This window comes from Mustela putorius, unplaced genomic scaffold, assembly GCF_011764305.1.
Source record: "Mustela putorius furo isolate JIRA1106 unplaced genomic scaffold, ASM1176430v1.1 tig00003911_pilon_pilon_pilon, whole genome shotgun sequence".
Taxonomy (NCBI): Eukaryota; Metazoa; Chordata; class Mammalia; order Carnivora; family Mustelidae; genus Mustela; species Mustela putorius.
Genome location: NW_025422058.1, coordinates 975,909 through 1,002,607, shown reverse-complemented (window position 1 = coordinate 1,002,607; position 26,699 = coordinate 975,909). Strand labels below are relative to the sequence as shown.

The window sequence follows — 26,699 nt, the reverse complement described above, 5'->3', positions numbered from 1 at the left end:
CAGTCCTCATTCAATGATCAAATCTCTTCAGAAGTTGAAATTCAGAACCCTTCCATTTCTATCTGCATGTTAGAATACTTCCCTAACAAAAAATCAATAATTTATTGGTACAAAAAAGTGTCATTGTATTCCCATAGACCTCTCAAGCCATTCTGTTAGAGACAAAGAGGGATAATTTTGTTACATTAAGATATCTGACCATTAAAAAAAAAAAAAAAAAAGATATCTGACCATACTACGAGACCAAAGATAAAGACTTATCTGGAACCCCATTGTAAACTGCTAGGCATGGCTCAGAAGTCACCACACTACTGGGACCTGAACCATCTCTGGCAGTCCCTCCAGTCCAACCTCACCCCACGTGACATTGTTCTCTGGGGTTATAAAGGCTGGGGTGCTCAACATTCTCACATTGCTGTGCAGGTTCCCCCAACAGTATGAGTACACTTTAAAGCCACAGACTTAAAACCCAGTAAAGACACTGTAAGTGATAACCAGGCATGAAAAAAAAAAAAATTCTGCCTGCTAACCTTCATTGCCTTATACACTTAACCATCTATGCTCTTTTAAAAATTTGCTGCTATTTTAAAAATTCTTTCAATATACATTAGTTCTTTAAGTCAAGAGACTTCTTCTCTGCCTCCAATATTTTCAATCTCTCTGCTATACTCCATTTCCTCTCACTCCTCCTTCTCAGAAAATAGAGAACCTGTTCTCAATTCTCATGTAAGCCTAAGATTTGAGGATCTTCCTTATTTTATACAGAATTAACTCCAAATTGTCTCTATCCCTTTCAAGCTGTAGAAGTTACACTGGATCAATTTTCTTTTAATTTTTAGAGAGGCCAATAGAACAAGGTCTTTAGAGGGAACTCAGCAGGTTTTACAGTTTTATTCTCTGGGTCTCATCATTTTAAATATGTTTCCAAAAAATCCTTTTATCTTGCCATTTGGGACAACATGGTTGGATCTAGAGGGATTATGGTAGGCAAAGTAAGTGAGACAGAAAACAAATACCATATGATTTCACTTATATGCAGAATGCGAAAACAAATGGGCAAACCAAACAAACATACTCATATATACAGGAAACCAATTGCCAGTTACCAGAAAGCAGCTAGGTTGGGTGGGGAAGGGGATTAAGAAGTACAAACTTCCGGTAAGTCATGAGGACATAAAGTACAGCACAGGAAATATGATAAATAGTACTGTAACATCTTTCTATGATGACAGATGGTAACTAGACTTACCATGGGGTAGTTTTGTAATAGATAAAAATATTGGAATCTGTGGTACATACCTGGAACTAATAGGATACTGTATGTCAATTAAATTTCAATAAAAATACTTTTAGAGGGGCGCCTGGGTGGCTCAGTGGGTTAAGCCGCTGCCTTCGGCTCAGGTCATGATCTCAGGGTCCTGGGATCGAGCCCTGCATCGGGCTCTCTGCTCAAGAGGGAGCCTGCTTCCTCCTCTCTCTCTGCCTGCCTCTCTGCCTACTTGTGATCTCTCTCTGTCAAATAAATAAAATCTTTTAAAAAAATACTTTTAGAATAACAAAATTGGATTTTAGAACAGAATATTATATGTATTATTTATTACTTAAAATGGGAAAAAATTAGCATTTTTTAAACCCCATCTATGTGCCAAGTATTCAAATGTATCATCTCACGTAATTCTCACAATTAGTATTGTGGTATTATCCCCACTTTTCATGTAGAAGAAGACAAAGACTTACTGAATTTTAAACTCAGAGTTGAGGGGCACGTGGATGGTGCAATCAGTTAAGCCTCTGCCTTCCGCTCAGGTCAGGATCCCAGGGTCCCGGGATGGAGCCCTGCATCCGGCTCCCTGTGGAGCAGAGAGTCTGCTTCTCCCTCTCCCTCTGCCCCACACCCCCAGCTGCTGCTCTCTCTTGCACTGTCTCTTTCAAATGAGTAAGATATTTAAAAAATAAAACAAAATAAACTCAGTTGACGCCTAACATCTAGTACCTTCTAGTATACCATGATGAGTTGAATAGGTAACATTATAACTGATTTTCTAGGATTTTACTTTTTGTTATTTAATTACACATTTATTAAAATTCACCCAAACATTTTAACTTAAGGGTTCCATGAGGTCAATTAGCCTGAATCTATTCCGATCTACAAAAAGTGAAACCCCTGTGTGTTGCTTTATAACAGAGTAATCACGTTTCAACCATATGAGAAACTTCTTTTCCATTACTGTATATTGATTATGATTCTCATCAGTTGTGTTAAAAAGACTTTCTCTCTTTATACCTTGCTTTTTTATTCCCCAAGGAACTTATTTTTTTTTAATAGCATAGTTGGACTTTTGCCTAGAAAATTACAAAATCACTCAAACAAAATTTATCTCATCTTTCTGAAGGAAAAGAAACTTCTCCTATCTAACTCCAACCTCATGACTTTTCTCTGATATTTTTCCAGCCGTAGGTGTTAGCATCTGCTGTTGGAGAATCTGGTTTTGATTGGTAGGGACTGGGGTGAGGACTGGAGCCAAGATCACATTTTACATTAACTATTATATAATCATAGCATACATCCAACTCCACAGATTACTGATACTTTATGAAAGAATGTACATCTTCAAGTTCATCATCATCATTTTCGCATTTGTATTTTTGAGACTGTACCTGAAATTCTCATGCACACAACCCTCAAATAAGGCAAATGACACCCTTCTCATAATGTAGGAACATGGAGATGTCAGCTGCTTCCTCCTCTGCCACCTTTTGAGAACTGCAGCCGGGATCGGGCTCGAGCTCTTCTGGAAATGTACTGCACTCCTCCTACTATTTACTGCCTCTCCTCCCCATGTCACCATTTAGATGGCTGCTCAGGGACAATCAGAAAAAACACCAAGGAACAAAATAGCTCCAAATAGCTCCCCCAGATTCCATGCTCTCTATTCTCCCTCTCTTTACGCCCCCACATGTCAAATATGCACAGAGCAGCCCACAGAGGAGGTAAATGGAAAAGAGAAAACCAAGGCATGAGGCAGCACCTTGTGCTTCGAGAAGGACCAGTAGTGCAGGGTGGAACCCAGTTTTCAGGGAGGGAGCTGAGCCAGGTTAGCACGAACACACACTTACTTACTGCCCCTTCCACAATGCCCATAGACTGCTTTCTGAAGTTTTATTCCATTTGTCTCAAATGTATGGTAGACTTCAAAAATCCCTGATTTAAAAAAAAAAAAAAATGATTTAGAGCAATCAGCTGCTACTTAAAAGAACATCCTATACTTCCGGTGTCTGCTGTAAGCTTTTCAATAGGAGTTAACATTCTCCATTTTCTTCGTTGTTTTTTTCTGAACATCCTTCCTCTGATGATCTATTTTAAGTGTTCTGCTATTTTTTTTCCTTTCTGTCCATCAATAATTTAAAGTAAATATTCTTTTCAGAAAGAAGAGTATGACCCTCAGATTACATCAGCCCACTAAATTCTCTTTTTTAATTCTTTCACTTAAAAGCATTAAGATGAACTTCAAACATAAAATTTTACATTGCCTGAAAGGCATCTGCCTGAATATGTTAAGTAATGTAACCACTATCGTTTTTCCAAGAATCTTAAGAGGCCACTAGCATAGTAAGATTATTATATTTCTTCCAGGCAGTATCTGGATCTAGTGATTCTCTATGGATATAAACACTGTAATATTTGCACAGTAACCTGGTTCTTGACTTTGATGGTTACACGTAAGTAAAATACTGAAGAAAAACAAAAACCCACAGTTATTGCTTCCAGTAAGTTTCATAGTTTCTAATCTTTAAAGGAAATTCTCTATCTCACTACTTTACTAAATCATACTAAAATGTAATGTACAGCTATAGGCTCCTAACCCATTTTCTTGAAAATTATAGGCAGAAACAACTCAAAATTAATAAGTAAGACATATTAAATGAACACAGCATTGGAAGGATTTAAATACAAAAGGACCAAAATTGTGATCCTGTGTAAATTTAAATCTTATCATCACTGACTGATTTGAAACAAGGAAGAATCAGAGTTTGGATTAATAGAAAGAGTTTGATGGTACAAAGGGTTGAGTTTGAGATTGGACCATGATTTTTTTCTGAAGATCTTTGGACAGTCACGGTATTTCTGGTACCTTAAATTTTCCATTTATGAAGGAAGATCAGAGTACTTAAGTGAAATAATGAATTCAATGTTGTAAATTATTCAGTGGAAACATATTACAAAGTTGGTTCTTAATAAAACATTAGAATTTTAAAATGTAAATAATTATTGAATAAAAATGGACTCTGAAAAACAACCTGAGGGTTTTGAAGGGGCAGGGGGTGGAAGGTCGGGGGAACCAGGTGGTGGGTATTATAGAGGGCACAGATTGCATGGAACACTGGGTGTGGTGCAAAAATAATGAATACTGTTATGCTGAAAATAAAAAATAAATTAAAAAAAAAAACACTGAATTTAAGGTAGCTTTTTACATCACTTAAAATAGTTGGCCAATTTTAAAGGAAAAAAAAAAGCAGCATCCAAGAGCATATTGTTGTTAATGCTTAAGCCCCACAGAATTGAGTGCAATCAAGCAAAACCTACCATTTTGCCATCAGAAAGAGTAAAATTCTTGCCACTAATACATTTATTACTGCTGCGTTAAAACATTTACCTCAGGTAGGTTAGCTGGGCTGACTAATTATTGAAAATACAAAGCAGTGAATATTATGTTTATTTCCACTAGTACACAATTTAATATTATTCCAATGCTGCTCACATTATTTGAATAAAAATCAGTTGTTCAAGCACTGTGATTTTAAAGAACTGTGATTTATTCTCCCCCAAAGTTTGATTCACTTATTCTATTACTTACCCACGAATAGCTTGAACACTGCCAAAATGCTTTGCCTCTGAGTTTTTTGACAGCCATCTTTATTTTAGAATGTTACCCTGACATTCTGCTGTATTATTGGCACAGAGCATGTCGAGTATGCTGGGAGTTTTAGTATACATACAATTTGTATTTCATCTTTTATCTATGTAATTTTTAGAGTTTTCTTAGTCAGGTTTTAAGCACTTTCAGATTATGAAATTTCATAAGACTTGCTGGCAAATAAAAATAACTGGCATGTAAAATCCTCCTTCCCATTACCCACTGTACAGAGTACTTTGCCTGTTACAAATTTACGTGTCACAAATTGCTTAGAGTTTATATCAGAGTTCCCTCTCTCCACCCACCTCCCATATTATAGATGTTGAATCTGAGGTTCAGAAAAGTTTAAATAACTTGGTTCAAACTTATTAGGCAATTTGAGTGGCAGAACTTGGGAGTCAAGATTCCTGATCCCCCTGTTGTGGCCCACTGATGTTACAATTATCATCAGATTTTTTTTTTTTTTTTTGGACAAATGATTTTCACTGAGTTGGCATAAACAATAAAATATTATTGCAGTTTGAAGAAGCCTGGTAGTCCTATACAAATATATTTGCCAAATCCTGCTCAAATTTATGAGCAGGAATATAATTAGTGAATATTTGCTCAATATTCAGTGTGGACACAAAAGAGTGCCAAAATATATAGAAAGAGCATGAGAACTTAAGACCTAAGCCTGATCCCTACTCTAATGAGAATCACGTTATGGAAGCTACATTTAAGATCCTCAATGTTCTCACCTATAAAATGGAGATTCTGGTAACCACCACCTTAGCTTCTCTGCAATTGGGTCTTTTAGAGTCAAATGGGCTGAGGTAATGTGAAAGGGGCTCATAAAGTGAAAGAACTATATAAACGAGAAATTAGATTAGGGAATACAGCAAGTGCTGCCCATAAGAAAGAAAAAGCCATATCAGCATTATTAATACAATTCTTTAAGAGCATCTTTCTTGGGGATAGACAACATAAAAATAAGGGAAAATGACAGGAACAAAATGAATTTTATTGCTTTTTCCATAATCTTCTAGAAGAAAAAAATAAGGACTAGTTCCACATATTTTCTAAATGATCTGGAAAATTTATCGGGATTTATCTGTAGTATTTAAAAAAAAAGTATACCCTTTAGTTTTAAAAGGAGTCCAATAGAGCCACATTCCACCCATGTTTAAACAATATTGGAAGAAGGCTTTCCTGGTCTCTAATTATGCTTTTGTTTCTTCAGTAAGCATTTCTGTGTTTTTTTTGTTTGTTTTTTAAAAGATTTTATTTATTTATTTGACAGAGAGAGAGAGATCACAAGTAGGCAGAGAGGCAGGCAGAGAGAGAAGGGAGAAACAGGCTCCCCGCTGAGCAGAGAGCCCAATACGGGGCTCGATCCCAACACCCTGAGATCATGACCCAAGCCGAATCCCGAGGCTCAACCCACTGAGCCACCCAGGCGCCCCAGTAAGCCTTTGCTTATGACTTCTCACATACCCAACCCAACTATAATTCATGGAAAATCCAAGGAGAGGAAGGTCACAGTATCCCTCCTCAGGTGATGCCTCCATGTTGAAGAGGCAAATTACAAAGCTACTAGAAAACGAGGATCAATATATGATCATACCAGTGAGAAAGCATAAATAAATGTGGGTGAGAGACAATATAAAGAGCTCATATGTGATATTACTGAGGCAAACATTTGGAGGAAGTCTACCAGGAGTCTTTTAAGGGAGGAAATCACTAAGTTTGACAAGGAAAAAGAGAATCAAGAAAATTGTACTTTCTCAGTGGAGATCTGGGCAAATTTACAAAAAAATGCATGATTCACACAGGGTCCTGAGGTCATATGCTCACGGTTGCACTGAAGTACAAACTCTAAACAAAGGGAGATAAGATTTAAAAGGGATAAGATTTAAAGGATTACATATATAGGGCACCTGGGTGGCTCAGTGGGTTAAGCCACTGCCTTCGGCTCAGGTCATGATCTCAGGGTCCTGGGATCGAGTCCCGCATCGGGCTCTCTGTTCAGCGGGGAGCCTGCTTCCTCCTCTCTCTCTCTCTGCCTGCCTCTCTGCCTACTTGTGATCTCTCTGTCAAATAAATAAATAAAATCTTAAAAAAAATTAAAATTAAAAAAAGGGATAAGATTTAAAGGATCACATATATATTATATATATAAATATGTATATGTATCTTCAAAAGCAAGAATGAAAAATAAATCAAGAACCATGGAACTGTAGAAAAATAAAGATGAAAGTTCAAATCCAAGAACCACAAAACAAAAAGAAGAAATGATGCTACAAATTGCCAGGGAGAAAAATACACTGAGAGAAAGAGAGAAAACAGCGACTGGAGAGGCCAATTAACAAGTTCAGTCTGTAGCAGCAGGAATCCATTGGATAATCAAGGAAAAATGTCCTGTGAATAGCCAGACAAGCAAGGGGCTTTGTTTTCACTGTTGTCTACCTGTCAATTTGTAGAGTAATGAAATTAACGAGCCGGACTCTTCCTTTTCATGACTGGAAAGACTCAAACATCTGGCTCTTCTTCGCTTAATGCGTAGCAACCACACAGTTCCTGTCAGTACAATCAAATTGCTCCAAGTTACAGGGAACTCTAAAAATCTTGTCACTTGCCCCCAGAATAATAAATAGAAAGTACAGGGGGGAAAATCCTTCCAAAACAGGAGGTAATAAGGTTAGATGGCATTTTTCTTTCTTCATTTCTTCTAACTGCTGGCCTGAAGTTGTACACTAGCACCAAGAAGCAGGGAACCTATCTGCCTGTTCAGCTGATGTTCTTTTACCATAATTGGATTTAATCATAATATGAAATTGCTTAAAAAAGAAACAAGTAGAGACTCAAATATTGAGATATCCAAAAGTTGCCCACAGGTACCCTATTCAAGTCTTGGAATCGATTTTTTTTCCTTGGGCCTCTCTGCCAAAGACAGAAAACAGATTAAAGACAATGTTAACTCGATTCAAAGTGTCCAAAGAAAACCAAAAACCAACTGAAACAGAATCCAAAAGATTTTGAAAACTTTTAACACAAAAGAAGATAGTTAGCTTCCACTAGGGGAAGAAAATACCTGAGACATATTCCTTTTTGGTTTTGAACTTGGAAATCGGAACTCAAGAGAGACATGCTACAAATTTGATAGGATAAATGGATTTCCCTTTAACCACAAAATTGTGTTGTCCACAGCATGATTGAAAACTGTTACAAACTTCCAAAGACTTCCGAACTGATTAGCCCATGAATCGTCTTCGCCTCTGCCAACCTACCTGGCATCCCCTCCTGTTTACCAATGCACTTCTCCCTGGAGCCTGCAGACAGCAAGCTCCCAGGGCTGACTGGGACTTTATCTAAATCCCCTGGAAGTCATGCTGGGGCTTATCTCTCTGCCTGAACACCCAACATCATTTTCCCATGTCAAATTTCAGACATTCCAATATTGTGAAGATACGGATGACTTTGCCTTATCATTGAAAGCAGACTATTATTAGAGACATTTTATAAAATTAATTATTTGATTAATACCTGTGCAGATAAAATGGCTTTCAGTCAACAAACTTTCGTTATCAAGACTCATCATTGCATTCAATAAGAAACATCAATAACCTTACTAAGTTATTCAGCAGCGGCTGTTTTCTGTCCCCCTACCTACCAAAAATCACATAAACAGATAGAGGTTCTAGAAAAAATTTCTCAAATGTATAGGTTGTGATTTCGTGCTTTTCAAAGCAACATATTTTACTGAAGGTTTTTTTTTTAATGTACTACCAGCTTTTAAGTGATTTTGTGCTTTTTAAAGCAGTATATTTTACAGAAGTTTTAAAAGGTATTAACAGTTTTTTAATGTATTAATAGTTTTTTTTAAAGAGAGGAGGATTTCCCATTTTATTAAGTTTTAAGGTTTTTAAAAATAATTCTAAATAAGTGTTCATTTGATGAGTAAGACTGCTGTGACCACATAATGGAATTAGAGTCAAGCCAAAGACCCTATTTAATTTGGCATTTATTGTTCACAATTGCTTCATGTATATTAATCATACCTGCCCAGCTGGACTATAAGCTGTTTAATTACTGTAGACTTATTCATTATTCCTTCAAGGTCTTGAGCATTAATGTGTTCTATAGACACTCAGATGGATGAATGAATGAATGAATGAATGAGCCTCTCTCTTACATTACTGTTTACACAATCCATTTGCCTTAATGAGTAGCTAACTCTACTCAATGGCTTGGATCATTTTTACAGCCTATTTACACAGACATATCTTCCAGTTTGCTTTCTGTCAAGAGCACATATTGAAAAAGCTAAAGAGAACTATATAAGAGAAGAATGTGTTAAGAGGGTAATTCTGAAGGCTGTTTAGGGAAGGCTACTGTGTTTACTGTAAGGAATTGTCTTCTCATTTACTGTGGCCAAAAAAAAAAAAAAAAAAAAGGCCTCATGTAGTCTCTTTCCTAAGTGTCTTGCTGAGAGCTTTGTTTAAGAAAGGTAGACACTGAAGTTTAAGAAGTTAGAGTACAAGGAATCAAAAAACCAAAGGATTAAGGAAGAAAAGGAAGGAGAGAGACAGGACAGACAAGAGGTTGGGAGACAGAAAGGAAGGAGGAGAAGAAAAGAACTGGAGTCCCCAAAAGGCTATGTTCATTGTGCAGCAAGCAAAGTCTTGGAGCTTTCCTCAAGACTCACCTCCTGTTTGGAGCTTTCCTTGAACTCTAGGACCCACGACCTTACCCATCCCTAACCTGCCGCCTACTCAGAGCCCACCTACTCTGCTGAATTTTATTTTTAACCCTGTACTGTCTATCTCCTAGTTTTTTCCTGGAAGGTAATCTTTGCAAGCTCCTAGAGAGAAGGACTTGCCTTTTTTGCACCCCTGCCCCACGCACCATCTCCAGCACAGTATGAGCACATCGCAGAATGCCAAGAAAACAAATAAATGTCAATGATCCAATGAAAGATTAGGTTTTTTGTTTGTTTTAAATTCCCTCATCTTGGTCAATTTTACCCTGATGCTTCTGAAAAAGGGTTTTTAATTTGGAATCCAAAGGTCTTTGAGAGCAGGAACTGTAATCTCTACCAGGGTACCACACACTCCCAATTGTACAGAAATTTAAATATACAGCACACACCCTGTGCTCGAACACACACTTATTTTCCCATGAAGACACTATAGATTTCGTTACATTTTAAACGAGGCATGTAATTCAACAGAGGCTTCAAACTCTATCATCAAGACTGAGAAAAAAGTTTGTTTAATACTGAGGAGCAAAGAATGCATGGTCTTTGAAGCAGTTTCTGTTTATAATGAGAAACCCTTCATTCTGACCTTTGGCTGTTTTATTCTTAAACCATATTCTGTAGGACCGCATACAGTGTTTCAAATCTCACATTTAATGTGCTGTCTCCAGAGGTGGTTAATAAGAATATTAATCCACATATTTCCAGTGCTTTGTTCCTGTTTGCATTCTGCAATTTAGAAAACGCCTTAAAATGCAAGACTTATTTGGCTTTTTGCCAATCCTTGAAAAATTTTCCTTGTGTGTTTAAAATTAGCCATCAACAGGCTAAAAGTAAAGCTTTGAGATAGATTCTTCTTCTTAGCATTTAACAGTAAAATTATTTTCACACTCTACTATGCGCTCTTCCATTGATGCCTGATGATCCGTAGAGAGATCGATTGTTTGGGGGTAAACCTGGAAGTTGGCAAAAAAGCTGCAGTGAACCTAAGATTGAAGAAATCTGTAGGTTCTTCATAAGATGAATGATACAGACGTTAGTACCGCGATGAGGCACTCAGGACAAAACAGAGATACAGCAAAGGTAGAAAAGGCTTGGAGTCACTGCCGAATTTTCGTAGTGGCCATAGCAACGTATTACCTAGATCATCATCTTGAGGCCCTTGGCTGAAATATCTAAGACTGAAGTAAATGCATGAGCTTCTATTTCTCAGAGAGGAAAATGCAGCCCATCTCGTGAAAGAGATATGGATTTTTAGGTTGTTTCTTATTAGGATGAATGGGAAGGGAACCTTCCAGATAATGCAGAGCTGCCCTTGAAAGTGAAATCGAGGCAGAAGTAAAAAGCAGTGAGTTTTGCCCTAGATTCTATCTAAAACCCAATGAGTAAATCCACCAGAAGGTTGCCAGCCTAGGTAAGCACTAGAGCTGGCTACATGGGGATGTAGCAGGAAAGTCAGAGCTGAGGAAATGCAACCGAGCAGCAGACTGAAGGAGACACACCTGATGCAGTGCCGTACCTCAGAGACCACCCCTCTCTACTTGTACTTGGGCCCAAGATCATGGCCATGTGGGCCTTTCAAGCCACCTTACATTTACTGAGCACTAAGCGGGCGAGGGACTGAGTCAGGCATTTTAGAGATGAAAAAAACAAACAAACAAACAAAGTCTATTTACAAGTGAGAACTTAGAATCAGGAAATCTAGACCAGGCTCCTCTTGGCCATCGGGCACTTTGTGTAAATTTTATAAAGCTTCTGTCCCGACCAGTTCATTCTGTAGGACTCATCTGTGTGATGAGCAGACTTCGGATTGGGGGGTATAAATGGGACACCCTGGGCTGCTCTTCAATAATAGTAAGATTTTCCCTTTCATAAACGTACTGTCCTCAGTACCCTTGTTCTCAGCGACAATTGGCTCCATTAAAGAGAAGGAAATTTGGAGTGTCTCCTTTTCCAAAAAAAGGAAGTTTACTAGGGCCTCTTAAATAAGTGATTTTTACAAATTTGCTTAGTGCCAAAGCCCCCTTGAAGAAAAAGAAATGACGTTTTTCAATCTTAGAATAACATTTTATTGTAAAAAGGATATTTACTAGTCACTTTCATCAATAAATGTCCCCCTTAGAGCACTAAATCTGTACACAAGAGCACATGAACCTGTGGAGATTCTATCTGAGAAGACCCTATTATCCTCTAAGTACTGAGTTTGGCAAATTTAAGAAATTTACCTCTGAAAGAGTAAATAAGACCTGGTTTTTAGCATGTAGGAAATAAATAGTAAGCTTCATGATTATACAAACTAAGCTTGCCCTCTATTACAGCTCTGTAAAAAATGCCAGGCAAGGGGCACCTGGGTGGCTCAGTGGGTTAAGCTGCTGCCTTCGGCTCGGGGTCCCGGGATCAAGTCCCACATCGGGCTCTCTGCTCAGCGGGGAGCCTGCTTCCTCCTCTCTCTCTCTCTCTCTCTCTCTCTGCCTGCCTCTCTGCCTACTTGTGATCTCTCTCTGTCAAATAAATAAATAAAATCTTTTTTAAAAAAATGCCAGGCAAATAGATGTTCCATAAATATGTGTTTAATTAAATACTTAATTTTTTAAACGGCTTAACTTAGGCCCACTCCTCATGAAGGAATGGCCCCTCCTGATAAGGGGAAACAGTTGTTTGGTTCCCCTCCCCCCAACAGAAGACCTGCTAATGCAAATTTACTTCTAAATGGTTCTAAAATATCTTTTTGTGTTTTCATCAAATACCAGTACTTCATTTCATGAATCATCTACAAAGAGCTGAGTTTTAAGAAGTGAATTTCATGTGTAGAAAGGAGTTATATTAAAATGCTTTTGATATATTTATACAGATTTGGATTTTTCAAATAATACGTCTTTTTATACCAACCTCAATGACCCAATGTAGTCTACCACATAGTCCATATTTCTCACTGGGTGCGAGGGGCAATTTTAGCAAACATACGTAGTATTTTTATTTAAAAACCTGTCAACATAGGGGCACCTGGGTGGCTCAGTGGGTTAAAGCCTGGCCTTCACTCTGGTCATGATCCCAGGGACCTGGGATCGACCCCAGCATCAGACTCTCTGCTCTGTGGGCAGCCTGCTTCCCCCTCTCATTCTGTCTGCCTCTCTGCCTACCTGTGATCTCTGTCAAATAAAATTTTTAAAAAATCTGTCAACACAGACACTTTTGCTGAGCCTTGAGAAATAATGTTTAAATGAACTGAAGAAGAGGAATAGCATTGCAAGAAAGAAGGAATATGTTTGAGGAAGACCTGGGGATAGATCTGAGCAAAGAGCAACGAGTGATTCAGTGACATGGAGGTAACCTGAAGCCCACACCTTACGAGCAGAAATAGATGTGAAGGAAGCAGAAAACATACGGAAGAAGAAATGGCATGACTTGATCCTTAATCAGGCTTGGGAGAAAATTTTCCATGTGATTCCAAGATACAACCAGCAGGCAATCACTGAAGCACTAAGAGGAACCATAGCACTGGTTTGGTGAACAGGTTTGAGATGGCGGATTCATAGAAAACATTCTGTAGGTAGTGGGAGATACAGTCCCAGTGTGTATAAGAGGGTACAGAGTGGATAAGTGATGTCAACGTTTAAGGCATAGGAAAGAAGCTGTTCAACTGTGAGTTAATGTAAAAACGAACAAGTGACTGAGAACTTTGAATAACAAAGTTAAAGACTTGGGAATGGGAAAGGAAAGAGGGAAAATGTCAGACCCATTGAAGACGATGCTGGCAAGGGCAGTAGACACAGCAACAGAAGGAAATTTCAAAAAGGAATATATGATCAAGACGTTCTCCTACTACAGACAATGTTGTTTGTGTTTGGCCACAGGAAAACATCATCTTTGTTGTCACAAATGGCAGGATTTCCTTCTTTTTTTCCTTCTTTTTTGTGGCTGAATAATATTTTAATTGTGTGTATATACTACATTTTCTTTGTCTCTTGAACCATTCATAGACACTTAAGCTGCTTCTTTATCTTGACTTTTATGAATAATACTGCAGTGAACATAGGGGTGAAGATACCACTGCACATAGTAATTTTGTTTGTTTGTTTGCTTCCCTGGGGTTTATACCCAGAATGAGATTGCTGGATTATATGGTAGTTCTATTTTTAATTTTTTGAAGAACCTCCATAGTCTTTTCCATAGTGGCTATACAAACTGATGCCTTCGCAAAACTGTAGGGGAGAATCCATTTCCTTGCCTTTTCCAGCTTCTAAACACAGTTACATTCCTTGGCTCATGGTTCTTTCCTCCATGTTCAAAATCAGCAGCATAGAATCTTCAAATCTCTAATCTGAAACTCCTGCCTGTGTTTTTCACTTTTAAGGACTCCAGTAATTGCACAGTTCTATCTGAATGTAACCCAGGATAACCTCCCCATTCTCAAGATCCTAAATCACATTTGCCAAGTCCTTTTTGCCATGTAAGGTAACATATTCATGGGTCCGAGGGGACAGCATGTGAACATTCAGAGGAATCCAAATTCTGCCTATCACAAAGTCTAAGTTAAAACATTAGAAGCTAGTTAGAATTGACTTTAATTTTTTATGCATCAGTTTACCTTTGGGTTAAACAATGTGAGATTAATTTATTAACTGGAAAATGAAAATAACATTTTTAATGGAAAGCTTTTACACTAATCTATTATTTTCTGCTGAAAGGTCTTTAAGTTAAATGTTAAAATTCTTGTTATTAAAATTTCCATTTAGTGATAGTTGGGTGGCAATAACAATAAGCTAATAGTTTTCTGCCAATAGCAATATTTTGATGAGCCCATTTTTTATTGAAGCCATACTTTATATTATGGAAATCACTTGGCAGCATCTTCTGCTGTTATTTATTTTTACTGTTTTTTTAATATAAAATGTTTTATTAAAAAGGCTTCAAAGCTAAAGATTTTTTCCTTTGTATACACTTAAAATATGTATATTTTTAACCTAATAATATAAAGCTATATTTGAATTTCTCAAACTATTGGATCTATAGTTTTTCCTCCATATAAAGTTTTTCCTGTATAAAATTGAAGGGATAATGAACAAAACCGCTATAAAATGAGATAATGTATGTACAACTGTAGCAGCTGCTAGCCCATATTAAGTAGGTCTTCCATCAATTTTTAGCCTAATGGAAAATATGAGATTTTTTCACTCATATTGAAACATTTCTATAAATAAGAATGAATAGTTCTATAGATGGTGTTTCTTTGCAAACTTATCAAATTCTAAGTATTTGATCTCCACAGAATGTAAGATGAGAATTCAATTCAAATAACTCAATTAAAAATGGTAGTTTGTATTCCAAATATCTATTCAGTTAGATTTCCATGGTAGAGGTACACAAAAGGATAATCTTAAGATTTTTAAATCCTATCTGAAGATGCCAGTAGATTGTGAAGAAAATTCTTTAAGTTTCATATATTCAATAGAGAATAGTTGAAGTTAGAAATTAAGCTACTCAGGAGATCAAACCTAGAGTATGGTAGCACTTTAAGAAATAAAAATCACCAAATTTTCTCAGCGGCTATAATTTACCTTCAAGTTGTACTGTTTTAAGATTTCCTCCTGTAATCCTATGCCCCTATGTCTTTAACTCCTTGTGATTAAATAATGTTCCTGTGCTTTCGCTGTCTATTTCCTTTTTGTGAAGTTGTCAAATGACCTCTGTCTTGTCCTGTGTAATTTAGGAGACTTTTATGTAGCTCTCTGAGAGACTATCACACAAGTCCGACTGGAAGAGTAATTTACGAGGTTCAAAATGAAGGGTCATTATTAATATCATCTGGCCTGCAATGAATACATAGACTCTCTCGTTCATGCATGGCAGGGTTTCAGTTAGATCACAAGAGAAAGTTTTAAACGAGGTGTTATGAATGATATCATTGGTTACATAAATTTAATCTACATTTTAAAAATATGATCATTTAATGAGATTAGGAAACCTAAGAAAACATGGTGTTTAGTGTGGGCTTACTTATATATTACTTTCTGGTATTTCTTTGGCTAAAAACACAACTTCAGAAGTTGTGCTTTTATAGATCTTTAGGCTCACATTTATTAGCCAGTCGTAAGTTAGAATAGGCATAGTAAGTGTTCGACACTATAAAGCTAAACACAGAAGGACAGCAAAGAGTGGGTTTTCTCGTTTTGAGGAGAGGTTTAGTGCTTCTATTTTATCAAAGTATTCCAGCCTTGTGTTCAGCGATCCTTGGTACTAATGTTTACGTAGGTAGAAGAAAATAGTACTTTTTCTTACCATTTCAGTGTCCAGTGTCTCTTCTTAATTACAGCAGGCAAATCTAATTATTTCTGATCAGTCTCAACACCTTTCTGGCCAAAGTGAAATCTTAAATATTTCCATTAGAGCTTTTTTATAATATATGCACATGGTATAGGATATACTAAATAAGAAAATATAATAACTTTCAGTAAATGGACAACTGTAGCAGAAAAATGCCTTTATTTATTTATATATTCTTTATTGTTTTAAACAGAGACTATAAATCTGAAGCCTCTCATCAAAAAAAATCACCTCTACCTCTCAATTTCCCCTAGCATATCAACTGAACTTCTGTTTTTTTTTTTAATATATATGTATTATTGTGCCTGTTTATGTCCTCCCATATACTTTAAGTGTTCCACGGTACCCATAATACTTAGTGGTATTCCTTGAAAATAAACAGCTAACATCAAGTTCCCGCTATGTGCTGGATGCCATTCTAAGCTTTTTAGTATATTAACTCCCTTAATTTTCAAAGGAAATGAAAGAGGTACCACTATTACCTTCACCTTATAAAGGAGGGAACTAATTCAGAATAGCTAAGCAATCTAGCTAGAGTGACACAGCCTGAAAGTGGCCAAGCCCAAACCAAAGCCTGGTTTCAGGGCCACTGAACATAACCCCTGCCCTGCCCCTGAAGACCTTGAGCAGGTAAATGTCCTACTTTTGAGGGGAGGGGGGATTATTATTTTTTTAATTAACATATGATGTATTATTTGTTTCAGGGGTACAGATCTATGATTCACCAGTTTTACCCAATTCACAGCGCTCACCATAGCACATACCCTCCCCAGTGTACATCACCCAGCCACTCCATCCCTCCCATACCCATCCCCTCCAGCAACCCTCAGTTTGTTTCCTGAGATTAAGAGTCTCATGGTTTGTCTCCCTCTCTGGTTTCATCGTGTTTCGTTTTTCCCTCCCTTCCCCTATTATCTTCTGTCTTGTTTCTCAAATTCCTCATATCAGTGAAATCATATAACAATTATCTTTCTCTGATGGACTTATTTCCCTTAGCGTAATACCCTTTAGTTCCATCCATATCATTGCAAATGGTTCGATTTCAGGTTTTTGATGGCTGCATAATATTCCAGTATATATATATGTACTACATCTTTATCCATTCACCTCTTGATGGACATTTAGGCTTTTTCCATAGTTTGGCTATTGTGGACAGTAAATGTCCTACTTTTAGAGCTGGTGACTTTCAGAACATCAAGTACTTTTTCCTCACCTTTATTACCATTATGATATTTGTTTTTTCTGGTTATTCAGTTGATGCCTGTCCCTCCCATTATACCCAGAACATATTAATAGAGTCTCTAGTACTTAATAGACGAGCAATAGCAGCTAGTATTTATTAAGCTTTTACCATGTGCCAGGAAATGTATCTTATTTTAATCTTCAAGAAGTCTATGATACCAATCAGTTTACCTCCAACTTTGGAGATAAGGATACTGAGGCAGAGGGAGGTTAGAGGACTTGCCCAGGGTCATAGAGCTAATAAATGGTAGAGTCAGGATTTCAACTCCAAGGCCAAACTCCAGAGTTGTGCTCTGGATGAAGGAAGGAATGGATGAATGGACATATAGTTTGGAGGGAAGCATATTTGACTTATGTGCAGGGGTGAAGTGGAAACAGAAACCACCATCTGGGCAGAGGAGATGTGGGTACTATGACACAGAACAGGGTGCCTGGAATGCTCAATAAATATGAATTAACCAGTGGATACCTTTGTAGCCTTTAGGTTAAAAGACTTTGTACATACAGCGTTTGTTACTGATGCCTTCTATCTTTTTCTCTTTCAGTGCCACCGTGGGCCTTAATTGCCATAGCCATAGTCGCTGTCCTTTTAGTCTTGACCTGCTGCTTTTGTATCTGTAAGAAATGTTTGTTCAAAAAGAAAAACAAGAAGAAGGGCAAGGAGAAGGGAGGGAAGAATGCCATTAACATGAAAGATGTGAAAGACTTAGGGAAGACCATGAAAGATCAGGTAATGTCTTCATTCCATATTACTTCTTTGATGATTTTATTAAATATTAATCAATGGCTTATTATTTTATACCAGATAAGTATAGAAGTAAACAACTTCTGGACAGATGTCACTGTTGTCAAACACGCTTTGCGATCCTGCCCGTCATTAGTCAACATCCCAAAGTGCGATGAAAACATTTGGTAGGGTTTTCCAGACTCCTAAGCATCTGACCCAGAAAAGGGCATCGATGACTAGCAGGGCCATCTTGACGGGCCCAGAAGACTGGGTGATGCCTGAGTATTTGGATTACATCTGCTCAGTCACTCTGAACTGCATTTAGAGTCAGAGAAACAAAATGGAGAGTATCTGAAAGTTTTCCCTTTGGGGCATGGTACCTTTCTCACATTACTACTATCACCCATACTTGTGGCCCTTTGTCACAGGAGATGAAAATTACCATTCCTATAGATCTAGCCTCCTCCATAATGAGCGCTCAGGAAGAGTGACTTAAACAGTGAGTTAGAAGAGAGAGAATTACGAGTTAGTCCTCAAGAACAGTGCATAATTTCAAGATGAAATTCTTGTTTTGATAGGGACAGTGAAACCACAACACAGGTTATGGAACCCATCCAGCTGGGTTATGTTCCAGAGCCTCAGGAAGCTATTTGGTTGTTCTTTACATCATTGTTTATTTTAATTAAATTAACTGGATGATTTGGTTCAGAATAACATTTACTATTAATAGTTATTATTAAATGCCTCTTCATTATTTTTTGAATCATTTTCATAGTGGAAAATGTTAGATTAAATGTTCTTTAAAGAACACTGAGTTCATTTTAATAATGTAAATGTAGAGCTTTTTCAAAGAAAGAACACTTTCAATTTGTTTCTATTTGTTTCCTTTCAAGTAATTCAAGTTTTATTTATTTTCAAATAGCAATACATATTAACATTTTCTGTAAATTCTTCTAATAGTATTAAGTACTATTACTTGAACTCTTAAATAGGTAAATCTCTGTAAGAACAGTTTAGTCAAGGAGGGCATTTTTAGCACATTTGCGTAGTTTCCTAGTTAACTACCTATTCAGGGCACTGACCCCACTCCCTGGATTGATATTTAAACACTTTTTCTCTAAGATACTGTAGTGTCTAATGACAATGGTTTTACAAAGGCTCTTCTGTCCTCACTCAACTTTCATTTGGTTTCAGAGACATAGGATGTAGGCAGTGCCTGTACTAATGCTCAGAGACTTGTCCTGGGCTCAGAACAACAAGGTTTACATTCTTGTGAGTCTCTAAACCCAGCCACAGAAGTGTGTCTGCCCACATTCCATCACAGACAACTAATAAGGCTTTTTCTCTTCAGTTAATTTGTTATTAAAAACTACAACTAGTAGTAGAAAACATGTCTTGCTTTATTTCAACATTTTCAATAACAAGCAGAACTTGACAGATTTCTTTCAACAGTTTATTGGGAGATTAGGTGTAGGAACAATGTGCTAGATGGACAGTGACTGAATAATCTGCATGTGAATTTCAGATATATCTATGCAACCATTTGAAAATACGGCCTTATCATTTTTGTACCCATAATACAATGCGAATGTGATTTTCCCATATCCAAGAATTAACAGTTAAAAGCACTAAATAATGTTAAATTATAACTACAGCATTTTTTTTCTAGCATATTTGTTTTCTTCTTTGTGGAATTTGTTCTGTATGATGTAAGATTGTGATTTATAGTATAGTAGTGGTATTTATTACCCCTGTAATAACCTGGATAAATGACCAAGATCTCAAAACACTACATACAGAGAACTGATGGTGGTTAATGTTTCAGTGATCATCTATTCCTTTGGACGTGAGAAGAAGAAAAAAATGAGTCAAATAAGGAAATACTAGTAGGAGCTCAGTGATAGTTTATAGTGAGTGATCTATTATAACAAAGTATTTAGGATCTCAACCACTCACAAAGATCTCATCATTTTAAGATTACTTGTCTATGTAAAATTTTATAGATCTTAGTTTATGAACAATTAAGTATAAAAAATAAAATATAATTTGGACAAGCAAAAATAGGCCTCATCGGTAAACAGTTACCTAGTAGCTTATACTACTTTTAAGGCATGTAGTAGTAGCTAAAGATGGGTTCTATTGTTTCACAAAGAGGAAGGATGAAGAAACAAAATAGCTTGTACAATTTTAAGATGTACATCCCATGGGGACCATTCAATCATCCAACTTTAAAACAGCATAAGTTTTGGTTTGTAATTCCTAAAGAATTACATTTTCAGAATATTTTAAACAGTGTGTTGATATGACCATGAGGAAAACAAACACAGTCTATGCCTCTCATTTAAAAACACAACAAAAAAGTTTTTTCAATTAAAAAAAAAAAACAGATGTGAGAGGCATTTTAGACATGATTTCTTAAGGTACATAGGCTCTGGCCAGTAGGTTTTCACCATTTCAACCTATGTAAGAATGGACAGAAATTCATTCCATGATCATTGGAATTTGAATTTCTGTCCATTCTTACATAGGTTGAAATGTCTCTATATTAAAATTTTATTGAATTGAAATGTCTCTATATTAAAATTTTATAATAAAGAGTTTTAAAATTCCATAATGACAACAAACTAACTAGTAACAGTGTATTCATTAAGGTAAGATTTATATAAAAAGGTTTTTGTTTTCATTTTTAATTCCTGAAAGCTTGAGAACGCTGAAAATGCAGAGGGACGGTATCAATTTGCAAAGTCCTAGGTCTGGAAAGGTCATTTCTCCATGGTTTTTACTAATATGTGTGGATATTTTAATTTTCATTTCTTCCTTCTATGTCCTCCTTATCTGTGTTATGTCTCATGACTGTTCTGGACTGCCCCTTGCGGTAGGTTTCCTCTGCTCTTTAGAATCCCTCGTCAACGCTCGGATACATTTAGTGGCCTGGCAGCTGGGGCTCCACAGCTCAGGGTGTACCATTCTGACACACATCAAGAGGCTGAACTAAATTGATTTTTTTTTTTAAGATAAAGAGTTCTCATTTTAAACATTACTAATTAAATAGAACAGTATTAGAAAGCTCAAGTTTTTAGAAAGAAAATTCAGCCCCTGTTCTACCTTTAGTAAGTGTGCCTTATCCAATCCAAATCTGAACAATTTCACTTAGAACTTCCCCCTCAGATGGTTATAAATTATGCACCTTTTGAATTTTGAAGGAAGCCAGAAGTATGGATACTACATCTTTGAAATTTAAAACAAGATCTGATGTTCCCAGCACATAGCTTTCACTCCCACAGTTTAGCAAACCATCAAAACTGCTGGGCTTACAAGCTTTTTCCTCTGTTTTTTGTTGAGGGGTATGGGGCTAGGTAGAGGGGTACTGCTCTTGAGATGTTATAATAGCTACTGATTTAATAGGTCTGAATTTAATGTGATGGCACAGAAGACATCCTGCTTAAGCTCAGCCTTCAGGACAAGAATAGACTTAATCACTTCGGTGATGAACAGTGGCACTGAGAAATTATCAAAAATTTAGCCCTCTTTCATACAGAATAATTGCAGAGATGGTCCTGCACCTTTTATTAGGGCAAAAACCACTTAAGAAGAAGGAGATTTAATATCTCAGCTATTTCAAATTGCACTGGGCTGAAACATGATACGTAAATTGTCAGTTCTGAAAGAGACTTTTGAAAAAGCGTTTTAATCCATGAATTTTTTTGTAATTATGATAGAGTAACATATAGAGTTTTCAGACAGAATTATGTACTAAATAGCTTGCTATTATTTTTAAAAACTTAAAATCTTACAGGGAGGCAATTTACCAAGGCTGTAATTTTCTAAGCACATCCATGGGAGTGTTAAAGACTAACAGACAGCTAAGGTTTTGAAAGGGCAAGGTGATTTCACTGCCTCAGCTCCTCTAATTAAACTCAGTCGTCTTTTCTGGTCACTTTACTAGCATGTTCCCTGTAATATCCTATCCCCCCCACACAAGTTAAAAGATAAAATTTTTAAGTAATTAAATTGTTTCCTGCCTTTGGTTATCAGGAAACCAGCATTTTATTCTTCAGGAAAACATTTCAGTATAAATTTTCCTACACAGATGTAATAATGGTAATTTTTGATTTTCCAAACTCATTGTAGGCTCCTGAATATTTTCAAGAAGCACAGAAAGGGAGGCACCTCCAACTATAGCTCAACTCTGTTTATATGCTCTTCCCACCCAGATGAGTTCTGTTGATATAATGCCACCAAGTCTCAGTTTTTTGGGGGGATCAAACCAGAGTTAGTGGAGTAGAGTCTAACTGGGAAATCCTGTCCATTTCAGTACCATTTTGAAGCACCAGAAAGAGTCTATGTGTAAATGAACGAGTGAACAGTAGAGCTTTCTCTAACCAAACAAGAAAGATCACATAATCTGGAATATGGGAAGAGGCTGGGTGATGGCACTATAATCTGACAACTCTTGCCTCTCTGAAATCTGGCTATACTTCAGCATTTGACTGATTTCTAGATTTAACTTTTTGACAAGAGTTAAAATTCTTTTATCACAGATATAAAGCAGTCTACCACACTGCCTTTTCTTGACTTCTGTGGGATTCTATAGTCTCTCTCTCACACACACACACACGTGCACATGCATGCGCAAAAAAGCAACAAAAAATGCCATAACCAAAAACCAGGGAAGAAGATTTGTAATATATAACAGAAAGTTGAGACCACTAAAATACAAAGAGTCTCTAGAAATCAATAAGACCCAAACACAGTAATAGAAAACTTAACAAAGGATATATACCAGCAGTTCCCAGACAAATAAATACAATCGGTTATTATAAAGATTTTCTAATTTTTCCACCTTACTAGCAGTCAGGGAAATGTAATTTTATCATTTTTAATTTTGAATAACTACAGATAGTTTTAAAAATTATTTTTCCTAATTCTCTGAAGCAAACCTTACCTAATATTTATAATCTTTATAGCCTTTAATTTTTTTTTTCAGCAAAGTTCTTGTACTTCATGGGGAAATACATTATCTATTTTCATTTTCAAAAAAGAGGAGCATTGAATATGTTTTATGAAATAATGAGCTTTCTAGTATTTCATTTCATATTACACTTAAGTTTTAGATCATAAAGAATATTCAGTTGGCCCAAACTGAGTTGAGAGTTCAGAACCAAGATTTTTGTTCATTGATACAAAATAAATCTTAACGCTGATTGCAGTTTGACAAAATTGCAAACGTAACTGCTTTTATTTTTTAAATCTCAAATAGACCCATAAATCAATTTAATTCAGCCTAGCTTTCTATGGAGCTGTTATAAAAATAAAATGGTAAACTTCAACTGGAAGTGGGGTAGATTTTCCTCTGAACATGCATTTGCTGGTGGCATGTTTTTTCCACTTTTTCCATAACCATTCTAAATGTCTATGTAAAACACAGGAAGTTAAAATTCTTTGAGAATCACTTACTCAGCTATCTTTCTCATAGGAAACAAAGCAAGAACAGGCCACGCATTTCATCTAAGTTCTCCACTGCATGTAACGATGATGTTTTACACGATGCTGAGCTTAGATCTCTTTAAACTACATGAATGTGAAATCTGGCCTGGTTAATAGCATGTTTATCATACCTCTGAAAGAAGCAGTTTTACCAAAGCCAAACATGAAACCAAGTCGACATTTTCTCTGCACCAACTTGACATTTTTCGCTTGCCACATTCTGAGGGGCTTTTCCATCGCTTCCATATTGCTTGCTGACTGGGGAAGAAAATTCCGTGCACAAGTGGAATTTTAAAAATGTATAAGCAGCAAATGTGAATGTGTGTCAGACAAATGGATTTCCAGCATCTTAGTGCTTGCTTCTAACAGCTTGGAAGTATAACCACAGGCCCAGGTTGATACGGGTTTCAACGAATTCACCTGAATTCACATATAATTCATTCCCCTGCTCCTAGGCTCTAAAGGATGATGATGCCGAAACTGGATTGACTGATGGGGAAGAAAAAGAAGAACCCAAAGAAGAGGAGAAACTGGGAAAACTTCAATATTCACTGGATTATGATTTCCAGAATAACCAGGTCTGAAGGGGGTGGGAAATGATTTCTAATTCCATGACGTTTTCTGAAATTACCAAGTAGAAATTGAAGCAAGATACTTCTTAAAACATTCCATTTGCTCAGAGGGGAAAAATGCAATTATCAAAGCTATTGATGAAATCATTTCGGAGTGCAGGCAGTCCCCTACTTGCTAATTTAACTTCTGATAATTAGAATTCACGGTATTCAACCGATTACATCTACTTATGGCACTTACAGCAGGCAGGCAGAATACAAATGAACTTGCAAGGAGCAGTCCGATTCTGACAGCTCCCACCAGCCCCTCAGCCTGAGCTATGGCAATCTCCCTTGGAATTCATGGAATTCGATCTTGCAGAGGTGAACCACCAATCAACCAAAGCTTTAAAACAAAACCTGTTTGATAAGGAATCAAAGATGAAAAACTGGCTGCCTCCCATGAATTTCAAAGGCAGGAATGCCTTATCATGATACTAGGTAAAATTCCTAGCACCCAGGGGAGGAGAAAGACCAGCAACTTGATTTCTAGTGCCTGAGACTGCTACCCAAAAACTGTTAAGGAACTCAAGGCAGTAACAAAACACTCCTGCTTTCAATTTCTCAAAAAGCTTAGATGTGCCACCTAGATGGATGATAATATTACTACCTTTTATTAACTGCATTATAGAAGTAGCTCAAAGGAAAATGTTCAAAATCTCTACATTAAAAAAAAATTATAATCATAATTAAAAAAAAAAAAGCCTTCTAGGACACATGAAATTGACCATGTCCCTTTACCTTCTGATTTGTCAAATGAAAAAGCTAGGTAAGAATTAGTGGAGGGGCACCTGAGTAGCTCATTCGTTTGAGTGTCTGACTCTCAATTTTGGCTCAGATCATGATCTCAGAGTCCTGGGATCTGCCAACATTGGGTTCAGTGCTCCAAGGCAGGAGTCTGCTTGAGGATTCTCTCTCTTCTGCCTCTTGGGCCCTTCCCCCACCCACATTATTCATGACACGGGCTTGCACGTACACTCGTGTATGCTCGTGTGTGCTCTCTCCAATAGATAAAATCTTTAAATAAATTTAAAAAAAAGAATTAGTGGAATCAGCTGAATAAGAGATGGGGCTCTTAAGAATCTTTAGGACAATGTCCTTGTCTGACAAAGTGAATTTAACTATTTTATTTCACCTTTTTGGATGAGGAAAAAGTGACACATGTTAATACATTTACTTCTAATACAGCTTGTGTTAATTATTTCATTGATATTGAAATGATGATGTTGATGAGAAATGAACAATACATAAAACACCAATACTCAGCTCTGACAATGAAAGTCCAAAGTCAGTAACACTGTGAGGGTTCTATGTAGTTGCAAGAATTCTGGGTGTTATTTAGAAATCAACAATTTAAATAATGTCTTCACTTTTTGAATTTCCAGAAGTTTCCTCATGAAGAATGTACTAATAAGCTCTATCATACTAAAAAAAATTTATTTGATCAGCTTCATTTCAGCCCTGGCTAGTTATTTTATAATACATTCTAGAAAGCTGCATTTTGGTTACAGATACAAGTTTATAGGTACAGATTTATACACATTTATAAATATACCATTTATGGTTAATTAAATAGGGCATTTGAGATCACTTCTATCCCAGCTACCAAAATTTGGCAATCAGGAGTTGGTCAAGAGCAAAACTTTCTAATAGTTACATAGTCTAATGAAAATGAGTGTTAACATTAACATGTAACATTTTTTTCCAGAAACTTGTGACTTTATATACGTATCCAGTATTTTTTTTTTTACTATTTTATTCTACTTTCATATTATCCAGTAGAAATCTAGTGGTATATTATCCTGGTTAGTCATAATTTTGAAACTTCTAAGTTAGCTGGAGTACTTTAAGTATCATTTTATAAAGCATCTTTAAGAAAATTGCACGGATTTTTTTTTACTCAAATATACTAAGTGCTTTTGCTGTTCCCCTTCTAGCAAACACCAAATTTTTAGAAGGTATTTCATTCTGAAGATCTAGAAGATCTAGCTGATGAAATATTTTTTAGTTCATATGCATCGATCTTTCCAGGTGTTCTCGGCTAATCTAATTTATGAACTGATTCTTCTGAGTCATGAAAAGATAAAGCCTGAGGAATTTTATACATTAAGCTGTAATCAAATATACATGTTTGCTTACAGAAACTGAATGTCAACCCTAAAGTGCTCTAAATGAGAAGCTGTCATGGCATAGGGAAAGCTCAAGCAGAAGAGGGGGAAAGGGTTAGAAGCAATGACACACCTTATCAACAAAATATCCAAAAATCTTTAAAATATAAGTTATCTAGGTTTAAGGAGTTTAGGTCATAGTACTAGTGCATTCTCTGCCCAAAAGCACATTCATTTCAAAAAGTGAGAAGGGGAAAATGGAATCTTGCTTATTCACATTACTACCTAAAGGCAAATTCCAAATACCAACTTGGCAAATCAACAAACTGTTTGCTTTACTAATCCTGTCTTAATAATCTGATGTCTATTTTAGCTATTCTTGTACATCTGTGTTTTGTATACCTGCAATCCAGTGTTCTTAACTGACACTCACTAATATACTGAGCATTAAAATGGAAAAATCAGTCATTCAGAGCATTGGTCCTGGTTAAAAACTGAACTAGCCAAAGTGTTCTTTTTACAAATGCGATGGGTCAGTTTTATAGA

At 36.5% G+C, this 26,699-nt stretch overlaps 1 protein-coding gene across 3 annotated transcripts in view; it reads left to right on the top strand.

The window, feature by feature from the left end:
* Positions 1-26,699, top strand: part of SYT1 (synaptotagmin 1) — a 540,926-nt gene that overhangs the window by 368,076 nt on the left and 146,151 nt on the right. For 2 of the 3 annotated variants that reach the window (XM_004752356.3, XM_004752357.3), the window contains 2 exons: positions 17,766-17,950; positions 23,890-24,012. In XM_004752356.3, coding sequence (XP_004752413.1) covers positions 17,766-17,950; positions 23,890-24,012 — 308 coding nt within the window. The remainder of the gene's footprint in view (positions 1-17,765; positions 17,951-23,889; positions 24,013-26,699) is intronic. The other variant, XM_004752358.3, reaches the window with a different exon arrangement.